Source organism: Leptinotarsa decemlineata, unplaced genomic scaffold (assembly GCF_025532065.1).
Source record: "Leptinotarsa decemlineata unplaced genomic scaffold, Ldec_3_MD MMD2_tig00026299_RagTag_RagTag, whole genome shotgun sequence".
NCBI lineage: Eukaryota > Metazoa > Arthropoda > Insecta > Coleoptera > Chrysomelidae > Leptinotarsa > Leptinotarsa decemlineata.
The window spans coordinates 10916967-10937230 of NW_027412676.1; the positions used below are offsets into that span (position 1 = coordinate 10916967).

The following is a 20264-nucleotide window of genomic DNA, read 5'->3' on the forward strand; positions in this document are numbered from 1 at the left end:
TACTTATTTTCAAATTGAATACTTCCTTCCTTTCTTTGGAAGATTTTCACATTTTTTTGTATCAAGATGAAGTAGTAAAAAGCCAAAAATTTTCTTTCCAAAAAAATTAATCACTCCTAAAAATATAACTCCTTAAATTCAAGTAGTGAAATGTTGAATGAATTTGCCACAAATACTGCTCCTTCACAGCAGTTTTGAAACACAATTTTCGACGAGTATTTCACTAACTAAATTGAGTTCATAAGGGATATGATTATTAGGTACTATAACAGTTAAAAAAAAAGTTTTGGCTTTCTACTTTTCCATCTTCATGCAAAAAAATGTGGGAGGTGTTTATGTTGGATTTCACCCAATTCTTCAGAAGAAAAAGTTTGAATGCAGAAAGAATACAACTATGTATTTTCATATTCTTCAACATCATTGGATTGAAAATACCTGAATTTTTATGAAAAAATATGTTTTTACAATTCAACAAAACTTGGAACGTTATAAAATTCAATGGGAATTGAAAGTTGTTGAATAAAATAAATCTATTCAAATTGTATAATAATATATTTTCCCATGATGAAATATACAAATAAGTAAATATGTACAGTTTCATAACCAACTATAATTTAAATTATATAATACAGAGTATACATGCTTTGGTTGTTCACGTTGAAATCTCTTTCAAAAAAATAAAAAACTATATGTACAATATGTTATTTCTTTAACTATAGACATAGTTTACAATATTCTGAATTTCCTATATTCAGGAAGACAATTTATTGTCCGTAATCAAGATAGGCAGTCTTTTAACACACTTCATTAGGTAAATAGTCAAAACAGCTTATGAAATATAGAAACTATAAACTTTTATTTAGAAATGGAGGAGAATGTTGATATTCATAAAAATGATTATTTAGGTATAATATATGAAACGTACAGAAATGTTTTCAGAAATATCACACATTTGTCAACAATTGGCCCTCTAAAAGGTTTAGATACTGAATGAATCTGTTTTGGTTTTGAACCTTTTTTGTTATCTAACATAAAATGAGATACGATTATTAGTAGAAGATCATTTGAAAAAATCACGGTGGTTGAATGAATAGTTGGGTACTTTACAAGATTTATTGAAAACTTTCGAATCACATATGAAGTACACTGAGATTTCAATAACGAAATTATCTGTTGAAAAAAATCTGTGAAAGATTTTTTAACGTCATTCAAAATACATATTAATCTGACTCGTTTTTTGGATGAATGCCATTTTTATGTCTTGAAATCAAGACATACGAAAATGTTGTCATTACATTTATATTTTCAAGAAAATAACAATATATTACCGTACCCATACTATCTACATGTACACAAAAATTTTCTTGCGAGGTAAGTTTTTCAATAGCCTTTTTGTGTATGCGAATATGCGCATGTGTTTGTGGAATTTTCCAGCATGAAATTATGAAATGATAAAGTGATCATTCGAAATGAATATAATTCGTTCAAATAGTACTGATAAAAGTACCACTGAAAAATTTTATTTGATTTTATGTTTCAAAATTCCCTAGCTACCTGATACCCAAAGTAGCAAATCTGTCATCCGAATTTAACTAGACTGATAAGCGATTATGTATGATTTGGAATTAAAAACGAACTTTTTTGGTCTCAAGGTGTTGTTTTGACGTCGTACTCAAATATATCATAATCGAATTGCAAATAAAGTGTTATAATAAGGTAGCACGGTTTTTTCAGTTCTGAAAATATATAATTTTATAAAGCCGAGGTAGATATTTGAAGTAAATATTCATCACAGTTGATAACATTTCCCTTACTTCTTCTACTTACCTGAATCTACTACTTACCTGTTTGGTGTTTTTGAAGGGAAACTATTATCAAGATAAAACTTGATTTGTTCTAGTAAAGTTGGATATATATTTATATATGAACCAGTGTTTTCTGAATTTACTGAAATATGTGCATTATTATTATCATTATTTTTACAATATATATACACTGTGTCCGTAAAGTATGGAACAAATTCATTCTTAGCTAAACAGGTCATTTTAAGAAATAATCCTGAAACACGTCGATTTTTGATGTTAATTTACCATATTTTAAAATAATAATCTAATATACAGGGTGAATTACGTTCGAGTAATGACGTCACCGTCATTGTTTTTAAATGGAACACCCCCATTTTGTCTCAATTTTCGGATTACTCTAGCTGAGCTGACTCCAAAAATGTATCACATGTTGATTCCAATTGGTACAGGGTGGACAAAAATACAGTAGTTGTGTGTGTGCTAATAAAGTAACGCGTAACATTCTTTATTAGGTAAATTAACAATATTATCAAAAATACTTATTGTCTAGCGGCAATTGGTTTAAATGTTACACCCCGTAGTTTACCACATGTTTAGAGTAATAAAAATGAGCTGTTTCCAAACATGTTTGGTACTTGTGGTCTAGCAGACAGAATATGAAAGAAATTATTTCTTATCTACATTTATAAAAAACATAGTCGTCTAGTTTTTTGTGAAATATAATTATTTGTTTAGTAATTTATTGATGTTCAGTGACAGTTTAGTACTACAATATTTTTGGTATTCGTGAATATTCGAATGATTGCTTAGATTTAATTGGAAGTAGAAATGGAGTTAAGTGTAAAACAAAGAATTGAAATACTTATGATGATTGGGTATAGAGACAGATCGCGAACTCAGATGGAAGTGTGCAATTTGTTTAATGATAAATATCCAGAAAGACCTATAACGCGTTCAACAGTCAGTAAGCTGGAAACGAAATTTCGAGAAACTGGTACGGTTGCAAATGTACGCAAATCAGGTCGTCCCCCTGCAAATGCTGATACAGCATTAGATGTTTTACTGAGTTTTGAAGAAGATGCGCACACTTCTGTTCGTAAAGTTAGTCGCGAAATCGGTGTTGGCAAAACAACGGTACACAAACTATTGAAGCTTGAAAAATGGCATCCTTATAAAATCAAACTTGTGCAAGAATTAAACGAAGATGATCCCGATAGACGACTCCAATTTTGCGAAGAAATGATGGATAAATGTCACCGAGACCCTCTCTTGATACAAAACATTATATTTTCTGATGAGTCCACTTTCACGTTAAATGGTGAGGTTAACCGTCAGAATTGTAGATACTGGGCAAAAGAAAACCCCCACTGGATGCGTGAGCATCATACACAATACCCTCAAAAGGTAAATGTATGGGCTGGAATTGTACGAAATCGAATCATTGGACCCTACTTTATCGAAGGTAATTTAAACGGGGCAAAGTACCTTGAGTTTTTAAGGGGGTATCTCGTACCTACTTTACGTAATTTATTTCCCAGCAGACGTAATCCTGGAGGTTTTGATGAAAGTTTATGGTTTCAACAGGATGGTGCACCTCCACATTATGCTGTAGATGTTAGAAGGTACGTAGATGAAATTTTTCCGAACAGGTGGATTGGTAGACGTGGACCCACTGAAAGGCCAGCGAGGTCACCAGATTTAAATCCTTTGGATTATTTTCTGTGGGGCCATTTGAAGAATGTTATTTATAAAATGAAACCAGCAAATATTGAAGATGTACAAGTGAAAATTCGAACAGAAATAAACAATATTACGCAAGAAACCATACACAAGGTTCAACAAGAATTTGTACACCGTTTGGGTTACTGTCAAATACAGCAAGGGCTGCAGTTCGAACATTTAATATGAAGTCATGTATTCCAGCATATTCTGTCCGCTAGACAATAAGTAATTTTGATAATATTGTTAATTTACCTAATAAAGAATGTTACGCGTTACTTTATTAGCACACACACAACTACTGTATTTTTGTCCACCCTGTACCAATTGGAATCAACATGTGATACATTTTTGGAATCAGCTCAGCTAGAGTAATCCGAAAATTGAGACAAAATGGGGGTGTTCCATTTAAAAGAAATGACGGAGACGTCATTACTCGAACGTAATTCACCCTGTATATTAGATTATTATTTTAAAATACGGATTATTTCTTAAAATGACCTGTTTAGCTAAAAATGAATTTGTTCCATACTTTACGGACACAGTGTATATCTAGTACCTATATCACTGAAAGTATATGAGTTATTTTAGAATTTTTATGTACTTTAAAGAGGATCGTATATAATTTACTCTGGACAGTTTGGGAAAGAAACAAAATGCTTCCACGGTAAAACGGATAAATGTACAGGGTGGCCAATCGAAAACTATCGCAAGGTATAACTGCTAAAGAAACTGCAAAAATCTAATGTTTTCTATTAAAAAACTGGCCGTAGGAATGTTGCTTGCCAACCTCCAAACAATGATACATGTTATCAACAGACCGTTGTACATTTTGGAGCACTATCGGTGTCAGTTTGTGACATATATTGTTGTTTCATCCTCACAGGCCTTCCAATGAGTCGGGTGGAATGCGATACGCTTTGTGTTTCATCTGTCCTTGCCAACAAATCTAAGGGACTCAAGTCGAGTTACTAAGGAGGCCACTCAATTGCACCCTAACCAGGTCCACGCTTTATGGTGTTTTGAAATGACAACAATACGTTTTAAAAAAAAAAATTATCAAATTGTTTCAAAATAGAAATCCATTCAGTGAATAACGGGTTTTCACTTCCGAAAATATTGGCATGATCTGTCTAGTGGTGTACTTATGGGGTACTCAATTCCGGATAGGGTGAAATTGACTGAAATGCTTTGGAAGGTAATTAATACAGGAATCGGGTTGATATTCAACCAGAGGCATCCTGACAGATACTTCTTAGTAGAGGAATCAGTATTGGGTCAAATTGTAATGAAAAATACGTTTATAAAAAATGGTTACTGTGACAAGCGTGAGCCGTGCAAGCGCTTGGCGAATATTAAAAAAATACAAGTTCCTTTCGTGTTAATCACCGTGTCAATCGCCAATAGCGGAGTTTCACGTGGCACACATACAAAACCCTCAAAAGTTGAACAAATGTGTTATTTTCGTGAATTCTCTTCTGAGTCTATTTAAAACATTACATTCACGTAGATGTACTTCAAAATTCTATCGACTAAGCTCTTACTAATATCATAGGAAATTATCTTGCATTCATTGCAAGGTCCCTGGATAGGCCGAAGGGGTGCAATTGAGTAACCCGATTTGAGTTCCTGATTTTTCTCTATGAGGACACATGAAAAAGTATACAAATATCACTCCTGACTGTGAAGAATGATTAATTTATGCTGCGAAATGATGCGCTAGTGCTATATTTTATATGAAATATAAATATATATTTTAAATGAAATTGATTTTATTTTTGCTTTTTCAAATAAAGTATTGCTGACATCCCAAAGCTACACATTTTTCAAACAAGTAAACCGATTTTCGAAAACAAAGCAGAAGTCGGGAGACTTGAAATTCCTTTTCAATGAGCTTAATGAATCGACCTTTATATTCTATTTCATATTCATATTCTCATTGAAAAAATGCCGCTTCTGCTTATAAGGTTGAAGGTGTTGCGACGGTTTTCAGATCGAAACTTGTACCTCTTACAAACAAACTTGACATGTATTCGAAGTTTCGCGAAAATATATTTCTCTGACAATTACCTGTGCCTTGAGGTACGTTTTCGATGGGGCCACCGTGTACATTGAAGAACCGCAGTAGTATCTAGAAAGTGTTCATTATACTTTAATCGAATTCATAGGATCACGAGTAATTAGATTATATATTTTATTTTTGCAATTTATTCTTGCAAATTGCAATTTTTTCCCATAAATAACTTTATTCGAAAATCAAAGCTGGATCTCGTCTAAGATTCAGGTTGGTGGAATCATGGTTGCAAAAAATGTTATTTCCTGTGAGTTGGAAGCCTACAAAATAACATCCTGTGTATGAATTTGTTGTGCAAATACGAAAATACTCTCCAGTAGTCGCGCCTATTAAGAAATCACCCTTAATCACATAACTATGATAACACAATATGATAACAATTTGATATTTCGAAAATGGGAGACGTTCCCAATTAACAAACTTCATATGTTCAAGATAACTACAGTTTGATCGACGAAAGAATACACACTAAAATATATGACAAATCAAAGTATCATATAGCATCGCTTTCTCATAAAAGTGAAACATGAAGAAAAAACAGTAAACCTTTGCATTTAATCAGCAGAAGTTCTTGTTTGTATGATAGTTTTTGAGATAAGGCGATGACATATTAGGAACTATCGATTTATTTTCAATTGTCTACGTTTTCCATTTTTTTATACACATAGTATCACATTTAAAACAAACAGTTCTAATATCAGTCGTCGAAATTGGAAATTTGTTCGTACAGAATTATTAATAAAGTGCTGACGATTTTCATGAAATTAGCCCAAAATCGTATCATTGGGATTTCAATATCAGCGAACTTATAAAATTATCCACTGAACGGTTAGGTTGTTTGGTGTAGCAAAGTAGTTTGTCGACTCATATTGGATGTGGAAATATAGATGACGTATGTGTATTTTTTCGTGACCCAACTGTAATTATTAGCATATAGTGATGGTGATGATGATTGAATTAAATCTTTTTATTCTTTCAATGATAATGAGTGAATATTAAAGTCATATAATAGAAAACGATTTGTCTCTTGCAACATTTTTTGTGTTCAGTATTTTCCGTGTATACTGTCTTCAGTATATTCAATATTTGCTACTTCCAATTGAGACGTTTTGACTATTATCATCAGTGTGTTTGTAATTGACCAAGAACGAATAACTCATCAACACTCTCTACACATACACATTCAATTTCTAGGATAGTGACAAACAGTTACCAGATGAAATGGCAGTATTCAGTTGGAGTACACGATAGATCACAATACAAAAAGATTCTCATTAAATTTCATCATGTGGGTATATATGCCTTATTTATTAGTTATCAGTTGATGTTCAACAACCAAGCTAGCAAAACCAAAACTATCATGTCCCACTCAATTCGTTTATTGCACATTCGAACGTCACCACATAAGTAAGTCAGTCATCACGTACTGAAGCAGGTCTTTCGTACACCAGCTAAAATCTCGCTAAATTCATCCTCGTTTTTTGGAACACCGTTCGTAGCCAAATCGTAAACTTCCGGGCAGTGTCCAAGAAAAGGCTCTGGCTTCACACTAGTGTTAGGCAGGATCACAGATGTATGCTGAGCTTGGAAATTGTACGTCACATTCGAATTCACAGCATCGTTCCTATGGTAGTTATGGTTGGAATCGATAGCAGCGTGAGCCTCAGAGGTGCTGAATTTCAGATACTTATCGAACTCTCTAGTGTCGACGTCATCACTGTCCACATCACTACGTTCTTCACTGGGGTTCGGGAGGTAGGAATGAACCAACTGATTACCCTCCTGTGTGTATTCGTAAGCTTCTTCCATACTGGAGTGCTGTTTGTAGACGTTAAGGTAGTCCGGTTTCTCCAGCATTTTCATTTGTTGGTAGTTAAGAAAGTTTTCTTTAGTTGTGTCGTGATTTTCATAGGTATATTCTTTCGCGTAGTATGAAGAAATGGGGTTACTGTAGTATGGCATGCTGTTGGGCATGTTGGCCACAGTGTTCAGGTTGTGGGTGTTACCGAGCATCTGTTGATCTTGCGAAGTAGCCACAGGTGGATAGAATGTTCCAGTAACTACCTGTCCTTGTTCCACGCTACTCTTATTCGCGCACATTATGTACATGCCATTTGCCATGGGAACAGAAGTAATGGGTTGGGTATTCGTGTAACTAACATTGAGTTGTCTGTAGTTCTGCACTCTGCTGTTATAACTTTGATGGGCAGGGCTCATACTAGTGCTGGTTTGTATATTCGATATCCTCTGCTCTTCTTTATACTGCTGGTACTGCTCCTTCTCTGCCTCCAAAGGAGGTAGCTCCGGCGTCTTCTCGCCAGTTCTGCACTTATCTTCGATGGGGCTACCAGGGGGATTTTGACTTTTGGGCTCAGGGCTGTGTGTTGGTGACGGTTCTGGGCTCTGAATCGAGTAGGGACTTTTCTGCGCATAGTTTGAGTATCCCACGTAACCGTATTGATTACTGAATTTGTAACTGTCAGGACTGAATCTTTTTTCCGTGGGGTAATCAACGCTACCTCCTGGGCTGGAAAATTCCATTCCGTTGAAACTCCCCTGTTGTTGAATTGTCGGAGACAAACTCGCGTTGGGTATGTATCCAGAGTATCTGGGTGACATGTTGGGTAGACTTGGACTGGGCAAAGAAGTTCCCACCCGCGGAACGGGACCGGATGCCGCTCGTTGTTTGTTATGCTTCCTTCGTCGAGGACGGTATTTGTAGTTGGGGTGTTCAGTCATGTGGATGACGCGGAGACGTTCAGCTTCCTCGACGTACGGTCGTCTGTCTTGGGGAGTCAAAGATCGCCATTTTTTACCTGTAACAAAATACCAGATGTTAATAATTGCTTTCAAGTATCAAGGTCTATACAAATTACAGACTGTTTTCTGAGACAGTTTTCTGATTGAGAAGTGAAAAATGTATACAGGGTACGAAAGAAAATATAAACACTGACAGTTTTATAACTGTTGACTAAACATACTGATATAATTTTTAAAATATGACAATTATAGGTTACGAAATGATCTAGTAGGTTGGTAGCAGAAATTTGCTGAATAATTGAACAAAAATAACACACAAATTGTCCCACACATTTCGGAAAATCTTTTAATGCACTGATAATGCATTCATTACCTATACCAATATCGACTTCAAAACTCAGAAAATACCATTGAATACACTGTACATAATTCATTTTCTCATTTCGTCACTTTCATTTTACGAATGTGATTGAATTATCAATGATATAAGTCTACAATAGGGATTATAGTCGAAAAGAGGTTCTAAAGTGAGAAAAATGATCAGTCACAGAATTTTTCTGGTTGAGATTACTCAAGAATATACAAAAAAATGGTAAATAAAAATATCTAAATCCATTTCTTGTGAATTTCATTCTTTATTGGTCTGAAAATGATTCAATAAAATACGTCAAGTTTAATCATACTTCATACAATTAATTTTTCATTGTAAGTCGTCATTGGTGTACTTTCTTCAAGTTCAGTTGTCCTTATCACAGTTCAATAACTTTCACAATTATTCAATAGTCGTTTTGGCTGCATTCCAAAATGTTATGCTGCATTTCCATCGCCTGATCTCAGAGTGCTGTTGCCTCAAATTGTCGATGCTATATGGGCAGGACTCTGTTCAAGGGGTCTCGCTTGACTGGCCATGTGAGAATTCTCAAATTCGTCTTTCAATTTGTTCCACTGTTCGTCCAATTTCTTGTACACTTTTTCTTTTTCGCCTCTTTGATGGCTCATTCGTTGATCATGTTGAACATGCTCATGCGATTTCTCTTAGTCGATTCTCTTGGTCGTGCTCTCTCTGAGCCTGTTGTTGCAAAAAATGTTTTAGTAATTCCACCATGTTCTCATTCGTTCTCCATTCTTGTTTTCCCTCCTTTCTCTTTGTAGGCTCTTACTGCTCCAGTCACTTGTTCAACTCGTGGACTTTCCTTCTCGCGGATGTTTATTATTTTCTTGCCTCCTTTCTGGACTGTGAGATCTTTGTTGCGCCGTTTTCCTGTTATGCCTTTCTCTTTTACATTTTTTGTCCGTGCTCCTTCATTTTCTCTTTTTAGTGTTTGTCCTCAAATATTTTTTTTATTGTGTGCTTTTTTGAATTAGTTGTTTCCACCAGCTCTATGTCAATTTTGAATTCAATTCATTATGATTTCTTGTAAAGTTATTATAAACTTGTTCCGTAATATAACTTTGTTCGCAATTATCATTTCATTGCTACATTTAAAATATTTCTTATATTTTGACGACTCAATGTTTTGTATTGCAAAAAAAGTTAAATACTCACAAATTTCATTTGTTGAAAATGAAATATAGTCATTTGATAAAATCGAAAAAAAAAATTAAAAAAAATAGAAAAATGGGACCCTTAGAAAGGTCCAGTCATTTTTCAACCACGTAAGTAATAAACTGAGTCGGAATTTCTCCATTGGTCCAATGATTGATGCTCATTGTCTATAGGAGGTCCATTTAATACTGCTTGCACCACAGGACATCCTGATAGTTAGGTAGCTTGATCGTAGGACATCACACCAAAATTAAAGAATGAGTTTATGGTTCGCAACATTGGCGTAGAGTCAGATTATATTTCGTTTAAAAAAACAGTTAATGATACTAACGACAAAAAATTATATTCAGAATAATTATTCAATAGTCATTTGTTATTATTTTGGAGAACATGAAATAAATACATGTGTTAAAATAAATAATATTTGTCAAGAAGGTAGTTGTATCCATTAGCATTAGCTAGACAGTGCTTTTTCGACCTACCCTAGGCCACGGCAATGGTTGGGTTAGGTTAGGTCCAAAGTGAGTGCGTCTATTCGACCCTCCACCGCACTCACACCTATTCACGCTCAACCAAATAAACCCAGCTTCTTAACGAAGCCGATTAGTTTGTATGGTGAGTAGTCTATCAGGTCAGATGGTAAGAGTACGGCTCTGCCGAACTCTAAAAACCTGATTCGGTCCTCAGCGGGGCGGGCACAAAGTATGTGCTCTGCTGTTTCGTCGTTAATGAGGTGTTCGGATAGTCAAGGGGCAAGATTCCCACCTTGATACCCGCAACAACCTTCCCATATGAGGGTTTTTGCACGTCAGCTACACCTGACGATGCCTTAGATTCAACCGTGCAGGGCTTTTTCGCCTCTGGTTTTGGCGAATCATCATTCGAGCGCAAACGTTTGCTAACCTGCTCATGGGGGGTTTGTTCCTCCACCAGAGACAGATTCCGCGTACGCCGCTCAAGAATTTGGTGCAAGGCGGTTTCATAAAGTACCCCGCTCTTGAGGAGACGACTCGGTCGTTTCCTGGCTGCACCACCAAACCTTTTTTTAGGTTCAGTTAATGAAGCAGGAGTTGGAGAGTTGAGAAGCTCTCGCTCCTGACCTAAATTTACAGGGAGGTCAGTTGGAGTCGTAAGCTCCACATTCATCTCCTCTGTAGACTCGCTCCTGATCTAAATTAACAGGGAGATCAGCTGTAGATTCAGCGTCAGAAATAATTTTTGAGTTTACTCTGTCCATGAAAGTCCCACGAGTAGCTAGGGAAAGAAGGTCAATCGTGGCAGAGCCCCGCATTACCGTGACAAGGCGATGCTACGACGAGAGGGCGCCCGGTATCTCGAAGGTTCCGTAGAGACATCCGATAGGCTCAGTGTTATTCATCCTCTCAGTACGGATACACACATCTTAGGATTGAGCCATTGTTGAGATGAAATTCAGTTAGGGAATAACAGAACAACAAGAGATTCTGTCATTCCCGTATCCAGCGGGGCTACGTGAAAGCAGGCATCCGATGGCCGGTTTGCTGAACCCCCACATCCTACGCCAAAGCACTTGCCGAAAAAAGCACACACAGTGGTTCAGATAGTGAAAGATGAACAATGACAGCCAACCCGCCTCACGGTAGTGGTATTAAGCCGGATCACAAATGTGAAGTTTGAACATATTTTGTTCTAAGAACACCCCTGAGTATGTATTTGTGATGAGGTCTGCTCCAGTAAACGCTACAAAGTATACGGGAGGTGATTCTATTATAATCATCAATCGAATATTCCATGATTTGTAAAGATTACAATAAAAGTTGTTCACAAAAATGAGTACCTCTTAGAAAATGAATACACGAAAACCAGGTGACTACTGAATTATTCTAATTTTGGAGACATTTTGCATTATATTGATGCTTTAAATGTTTGACAATTATATCTGATTTTGATCTGTGGTGGTTTGGCTAGGAGATTCAGTATTTTAAGATGAAATATGTGAGAAGAAATACATTTATTTAGAATATTATCTGAAATTCAAATCCAATCTCATCATCCGATGAGATTCTATTCGAGAATGACTGCAAATATAATTTTTACTTATAGAAATATAATCTATCTGACGTGATCAACAAAAAACTCTGAATTATTCATAGTGCTTGAATCCAAAGAATAATGATAAATATTGCCGCATCATCTTTTATGATGACTGCCGCAATTTGGACGAAACGTGAGGTCTAAAACATACAGACCACGTATAGGAAACCCAGAAACAGCAAATGATTACTCCCAAGTGAATTATTGATCGATTTTGAAGAACTCAACTTTGAGCATCATTTTACACTGGAATTATTTTGAGTTCTTAGTTACTATTCTGTATGAATGTCACTAGCAGTCTATTCAATGAGCTTGATTGAGAAATCGCATCAATTTTAAATCATGGATTTACCTTGCAAATACCACTCTATATTCGAATTATAATTGAAAATTTTAATGATACTGAACTTTAATTTGAGTAGGTTATGAAAATGTTTCTTCCGTTAATGGTATACGAAGAACAAGCAATTAGAATATAACTTTTCAAAAACGATATCATCTTCAATATAAACATGCATTCGTACTCGTTTACTTTCGGAAAATTTGGTCATTAAAATCGATAATGTAAAATCACAATGCAATATTGCAATATTGAGAAGTGTCAAAGCGTCCTTAAATGAAGTTATTGTAAAATAAGATTTTTAGGATTTTCCTTTTCACTGAACATAGTCAATGATGCACGTCTCTGGTGAAGGTTAAACCATAACCTAAGTTTAAAACGTCTCCACAGGATATTTATATTTGGAAATATAATACTTTTGGGTTGTATATCGGAAATTATGTTCTTGATGTTCTTGCTCACCGGCTACTGTAAAATCAATGGTATCGATTAGATTTATGAACTTAAGTAAAGTGAGACAGTTCGTTCAGATGAAATTATATAGATTTTCGTTAACAATCAGTAATAGGAAAAAGGGAGAGAGACATGAATTATGATAGATGAAGAGACTACGAACATTAAAAAAAAAGATTTGTCTTCCTGCGTACACCGGGTGAAATACTTTTAACAGTCCAGCACTGCTAAAAATATCTTGTTTTAAAGAAACGGTTTTAATTGAATATGGTTTTACTATTTTTTTGGATTTATTTCTACTTCACACTCCTGATTCTGCGTTGGTTTGTCGGTGAGGTTATAAAATTCGTACGTCTCTGAATTCATCAAAATATTTTTGGATAGTGATCATTTATAATAGTGAATAGATTTTTTATTTCTGTAAACAATATATAGTAAAGCTTGAGCATAAACTGATTATAGAATCATTGAGTGCCAACCCGCTTTCTCATTGCTAGAATCATAATTCCACCGGTTTAGTGTAGGATTAACGTGAATCAATTTTATTTGTTGACATTTGACTATCCGAAATATATGCGATGTTATGTGTACGATTGTGAATGGCCCCACTAGGCCCCTCAAATGGCCCCTAAAAGAAGAAGTACAGTTTCTGGACATACAACTATAATTGTAATTATAGAAATGATATCACTCTAATAAAAAATCAGAAAGATGAGATTGTAACAAACCTGTCTATTAAAGCTAATATATGTTTAAAATATGTTTGGAATATATTTTTCCGTTAACCAGCTATCACACACCTACGAACGACAACCCTCAGAAGTCGAAAATTGTGCGAGCTAAGGACTAATGAGGTCTTACCTTTCAACCTGTGATTCCTAACACGGGTTGGACGATAGCAAGTGAAAATCCAGCGTTCAGCCTGGGTCTTGAACCATCGGCTGATTGACTGAATGAACAAAGCACTCACGTCGAACCGCCCGGCTACTGACCGACCAAATGAATTTAATGATACATTTATAAATACCGGACTAAATTTGGCTCAAAAAATCATTAGAGACCCAAGTTACATTTCTTCTGAAAGAAATATTTTAATTTTTTTAATCTTTTTTACACTGATAAAAACGATATATCAGATACAATTTCAAGTTTCAAAAATAAGAAAGCCACTGGGTATGTCAGCATAAAAGCAAAAACCCTGAAACAGGTAGTGCATTTCATTTCATTAATCTTATTATCGATACAGGAACAATAGCACTACAATATAAAATAACTTTTGTTGAACCCATCTACAAAAATCCGAATAATTATCCACCAAAATCTATCATTACCAATTTTACAAAAATATTTGAGAAGACTATCAAAAAGCGAATCTGGTCTTATGAAAAATTTAACGTACTTTCTGACGATCAGTATGGTTTCAGCGAGTGCATTTCGCTTTTTATCAAATCCTTGAGAGATATTGGCATAAGAGGTTTGCAACTGAAACTATCTAAAAATTACCTTCAGCAACGTATGCTATTAGTGGATATAAATGGCTTTTCAAGCACTATAAATTATGGTGTACCACAAGGTACGGTACGAGGCCCATTACTTTTTATAATACACATTAATAACCTAATTTTAATCAATACCACTGGGGAAGTAATAACATTTGCAGATCATACTGTTTACTACGAAAGTGATAATTGTCATACTGTTTACTACGAAAGTGATAATTGTCAAAATTTGAAAATCAAAGTTGAAACAGATTTCGTTAAAATTAGCACTTGGCTGAAAAATCACTTTCTCAATGTACATTTTGTAGAAACATTGTTTTGCACCATTCTCTTCATACAAGCGCAAGTTAACAACTCACTACAAATAGAAGACAATGGTAAAGTAACAAACATCGGTTCAATAAGAAGCTTTAAATATCTGGGAATAATTGATAATTGATAGCATCTAAAATGGGATTCTCACGTGGAATATCTTACTTCACCTCATCATACTTCACCTTTTCTACAAAACAAAGGATATTTTTGAAATCAAGAATCAAATAACTTCATGTAGAAGTCTAGTGTTACCTCATTTGAACTACACGACACTTGCTTGGAGTGCAATTCTTCAAACCCATAGTCAACCATTAGAAAACCTTCTAAAGCGATTTTTAAAGTGATTCTGCGTAAACCTTGTACATATTCATCTGAGAAATTGTACAGTGAACTTCAACTTTTTGACATGAGACAAACATACTCTTTCAGTATAGGTCTTTATATGTTTATATACACCAATTGATATTTCTTCAAGTCGATATAACACCAGGACCAATAACTGATGTTATGTTCCCCACAAGAATAAAACAATACGATAAAGAAGTCTAAGCTATCTAGGACCAGTTATTGAAAATTCATTGCCACAAAATATTAAAACTATGTATTGGCAAACATTACTACTGTGAAAAATGTAATCAATACAAAAAATCATTGGAAAATCCACCTTGTAATATATTCATTGCCACAAAATATTAAAACTATGTATTGGCAAACATTACTACTGTGAAAAATGTAATCAATACAAAAAATCATTGGAAAATCCACCTTGTAATATATTCATTGCCACAAAATATTAAAACTATGTTTTGGCAAACATTACTACTGTGAAAAATGTAATCAAAACAAAAAATCATTGGAAAATCCACCTTGTAATATATCGTTCATTTCAACTTTTTAAATAAGCTGTGATATATTTTAACAAGATAATTAAAATAACTGTATAATTCAATGAATTTATATACAATGTTATTGAATATATATTGTTGTTCATCACTTTCTAGTTGATACTTTCATTCGTTATCATTATTTTTATATACTGTACTATACTGTACTAAACTAAACTATACTATACTATAATATGCTACTATAATATGCCTGTTTTTGATATTTTGTTACTATATTCTTCTATCCTGTGAGTTCTAAATTGCTATTTCAACAAAACGTCTATTTGTGAAATATACGATTATATTTTTATAAACGTATCTTAATGTTACATTTTACATGTATTTGATATATTTTCCTACTTACAGTGCTCAGAAAATACTCTGGAGTATATTGCCTACTCGTGAGTACCTATATTGCCAACATTTGGCTGACCTTTTATTTGTCAACTAAACGTTATTATTACTATCTTTTCGCAAAAGTTAAGAAAACTTAAACCAGGTCAGTGAAGAACGACTCGATGAAGTTAAGTTGCACGCAGTAGTGGAAGCCAAACTGGTGACTTGATTTTCTAATGTGTCCACGGGACTATTTTGCTTACCTAACATGTGTTTTGAAATAATAGAGAAAAAAAAACATTGATCGATTGCCATAGGAAGTCGTGAAATTTGGGCCAATGTGAGAGCTATCTAGTATCTAGAACAAAAATTCACTCACACATATCTGGATGTATCTGCCACTGATATGACAATAAAGGATTACTTTTTAATTCATTATATTTTCACTGATACGGAGCATGACAAAACCATTTTATGATAAATTTACAAATGTTTGAAAAAACTGAATTTTTGAAAAGTTAAAACATCGGCTCCAACCAATTTCGGTTGCAACTTTGATATTTTTATTAGAAATAACTGACTAGGAACAAATCAACTGCAGCTCATTTGAGAAAAATCTAATATTTTATCAGTGACCTGAACAAAAGTTAACTATATGTTGAGAGGGTATTTTTCTGATAAGTGGTGTTTTCTTATAAGACTAAAAATATTCCGGAATCGAGTGTTTTTATCCCTGTTATTTGACCCTTGTCGTATTTTATTTGTTTAGTTATTGAGAAAACACTGTATCGAATCTGCTAGAACTCTAAAAAAGATTCATATAATTTTCCGAATAGTTATCATTTATATTAATGAAAAGTTATGACAACTGTAAAAGAAATACCCCTGTTAAATAAATTTCTGACGAGTCTGTCCCAATATATTCACATTAAACGCGCTAGGACTCGTGTAGGTGGATCAACAGCACTCACAGCTAACAAAAAGTGATAAAAACTCATAAAAAGTAATAAATAACTGATGAATCTCGTTAATGAGAAAATATTATATTCGAAGCTGTACGATTGACGAATGGTTTTTTAAAGAGCTCTTGTTGTACAACCGGCTAATGTGTGGACATTTAGAGTCCTCTTGGACTGCTCAGTCTGAATTTTATACTTAAGTGGTGTGAAGAAATGATTTATTGTGGACCACATGCTCGATTACGGTCCAGGCTGCTCTGGGTCTATTAGATATGCTAATGAATTTCAACGAGGAGTGAATATGATAATTTAGGATTTCACGTTGACTGTTGATTTATCAATTCATCAGTCAAGATTTGAAGAATATAGGATTGCGATTAGAATTATGTTGTGTAGAAGTTGAAATAGTTATAAAGCCGTCTGGATGTATTTATTTGTAGAAATAATCATGAACTTTTTGTGGTCATAATCTTAAAGCAAAACGTATTCGAGGAAAAACACCAATTTCAATAAAATAATGAGAAAGTTTATAAAATGTGGTCTTGGAATAAACCCAAACATGATAGTCGATTGGGTTGAAGTCGGGCGATCTAGCCAGTCACTGTTATGAGAGAGTTGATCCTATTGAGAAAACTAGTCATGTCCTGATGATGCGAATGATTAGCGAAATGCTTGACGAGGAATAACGTTTTTGTTTTGCTTATTTTGTCACATTTCATAAGTTGAATACCTACATACTTCAGAAAAAAGGGCCCAGGCATTTTTGAGTTTTTTTGTTATTTTTCATTCTCGACACCTTTTCTGGTTGCCAAAATTGTAAAATCAGTTTCGCGAATAAGAGATTGTGCTTCAATTGAATCAATTTTATACGCTTTATATTAGCTTCATCTGTATGCATGTATGTTTGTTTATAACTCTCCTTTTCATTTCATATCAGAAACTGTATTTGACAGAAGTATCGACATTATTGCTTGATCTATTCGCGGACAGATGGCGCTGTACGTAACCTCCTTGATATATCGACATTATTGTTTGATCTATTCTCAGGCAGATGGCGCTGTACGGAACCTCCTTGATATAATTCGAACTCACTTTGTATGTATTTCTTCATTTGGAAAAAGTATTTTTTCATTAACACGCGCGCCTGCTGACTTATTTGTAACCCTTTGTAACCCTGCTGCCTTGGGCTTGGTAGCTGATTTTCAGGCTCCCTCTCCGGATTAGGAAAATATCAATGGTCATTTTTCTAAACAATATACGCCTAATTGATCCCAAAGTTTAGATAAAATAAAACACGCTTTTATGGCATACGAAACTCAAAAATGAAAAATAAATATAGTTTAAAAAACTGAGAAACACGCTTTTAAAGAACATCGAACTGACAAGTTAGGATTTTTTTTTAAATAAGCTCAAAACAATAACGAACGAAAAAAACTAGTATCATTGTGAAAAAAGCGTGGGCGCTTTGTGTCATATTTTTTGTATATCAAGCGCCTGTCTCTTTTTTCACAATAATACTAGTATTTTTCGTTCGTTATTGTTTTAATCTTATTTAAAAAAAACATTTTCAACGTTTTAGTTCGATGTTCTTTAAAAGCGTGTTTTTTAGTTTTTCAAACTATATTTATTAACAATATTGTTCACATTACACAGTGAACTGAAATTATTCTCATTTATGGAAAATGTCGAAGATGTGCAAGAAGAACAGCAACAATATTCAATAGAAGACATCCCAAGAGCCATTTAAATCATGAATTAATCTGTATTTTTGTGAATCAATGGCAGATTTTATGAATGAAAACTAGAATATTGTACATTTTCTCTTAATGGGCATGTCAACAAACAAAATTGTGGCTAGTGAAGTGATGGAAGTTGGCGACTTTTTAGGGAACGTCATACACAGTATCCAGACAAAATGAACTATTGAACTTCCATTCATTGGAGAAAATCTAACTGGTGAGCTTCACTCAAATATTCTTGATAGATCCCTCAATAACAACTTGTTTCTGAAATAAATTTGATTTCGCAAAACGATCTTCTGCACTTTCAACAAGATCGAACTCCACTACACCACTTCCTTCCAATTAGACAGTGATAGGTTTCCTGGCAGCAGGATTATTTGAAAAGGAGCAATACAACGGTCACCACGGTCACATGACTTAGCACCTCTAGCCTTTTTTATGGGGCATATAAAATCGATTGTTTTTAAAATACAGCCTCGAAGTTTGTAATATTTCAAGAGGAGAATAACAATGGAATGAGGGTAACTCAAAACCTATATAGTTTCATAACACACCAATTTGATCGCTTGTTAGAATAGCTGTTAGAATATTGGATTTGAGTACCAGTGGTTCCAGAGAATACAATAGATTTTTTAAATTTTTTTCAACGATTCAATTTTCGAAATACTCCAAATTGGATGAAACAACAAAAACAGAAATATTTTCAAATGTTTTTTCAGGTTGCTTTTCGTTATGGAATTTACCGGTATTTTTCACATTTGGAATATGCTCATCTTCGTAAATGAATCCTATTTTAACATATTTCTGTTATTAGTCATAGAAAAAGTATAGTATTCCACTCGCATTCTCACATTTCTCGTTCGTTTATATTAATAATGTACTATTCCCACATTATCTGCAAAATCAACTTCTTATTCAAATGTGATCACAACATCGTCAATGTTTCGACATCTGCTTAGTGAAGTTGGTTATATAGAAATAACAAGAAATTATATTCAAACTAATGATATGTACCTGTGATAGTGAATTAAAATTCTGAACTGATAAGCAATTAAAATTCTTCTTTGATTCAAATTGGGTAACCGATTCAACAACAAAATGTATAATTTTTTTGGAAAAAATGCTTTTTGTCTTTCTACTTCTCTATAATCAAACAAAATATGAGGGGAAACTTCTAAAGAAAGGAAGAAATGAAGTCACTTCAATAAGAACTTTATAAATAAGATATGTAGATCATGGAAAATAGTTGTTTTCGGGTACAAACTGGGAAAAATCCGTTTCGAACTTTCACAAGAACATTGAATCACTCTCCCATTCTGTTTTTTTAATCAACTTTTACCTGAAAGAAACTTATGTACATAATTTACATATCGTTATGAATAGTTTTCGTCGCAATTCTTTTATTTCTTTCGTCCTTTGGAAGTTTTTTCACAGTATTTTTCAATGATGGAGAAGTAGAAAGCAAAAACGCTTTTTTTCGAAAAAAAAAATCAAAAAATATTTTCTTTAAAATTTAAAAAGTATAATCATAACAAAAATAGTCCAATGCTGCCTCAGCAATATTACTCCATTACTACTGCTACAAATAATGTAACTGTTGTTATAACATCATCAAGTGTCCTTTAAAAATAATTTGAATTTCGATTATATAAAAAACGAGTGAGCGGTGCCGCACCCTGACAAAATACTGCCGTCCAGACAGAGACGGGCAATGACGAGCAATGCATACAGTGGTGGCTATTAATAATTCATGGGTTTA

At 34.1% G+C, this 20264-nt stretch overlaps 1 protein-coding gene across 6 annotated transcripts in view; it reads right to left on the reverse strand.

Annotated features, from left to right (window-relative positions):
- Positions 1 to 533: 533 nt before the first annotated feature.
- Sox15 (Sox box protein 15) overlaps positions 534 to 20264 on the reverse strand; it is a 197573-nt gene continuing 177842 nt past the window's right edge. For 5 of the 6 annotated variants that reach the window (XM_074180590.1, XM_074180592.1, XM_074180588.1 and 2 more), the window contains one exon: positions 534 to 8414. In XM_074180590.1, the coding sequence (XP_074036691.1) occupies positions 7018 to 8414 (1397 nt within the window). In that variant the 3' untranslated portion in view covers positions 534 to 7017. The remainder of the gene's footprint in view (positions 8415 to 20264) is intronic. The other variant, XR_012466876.1, reaches the window with a different exon arrangement.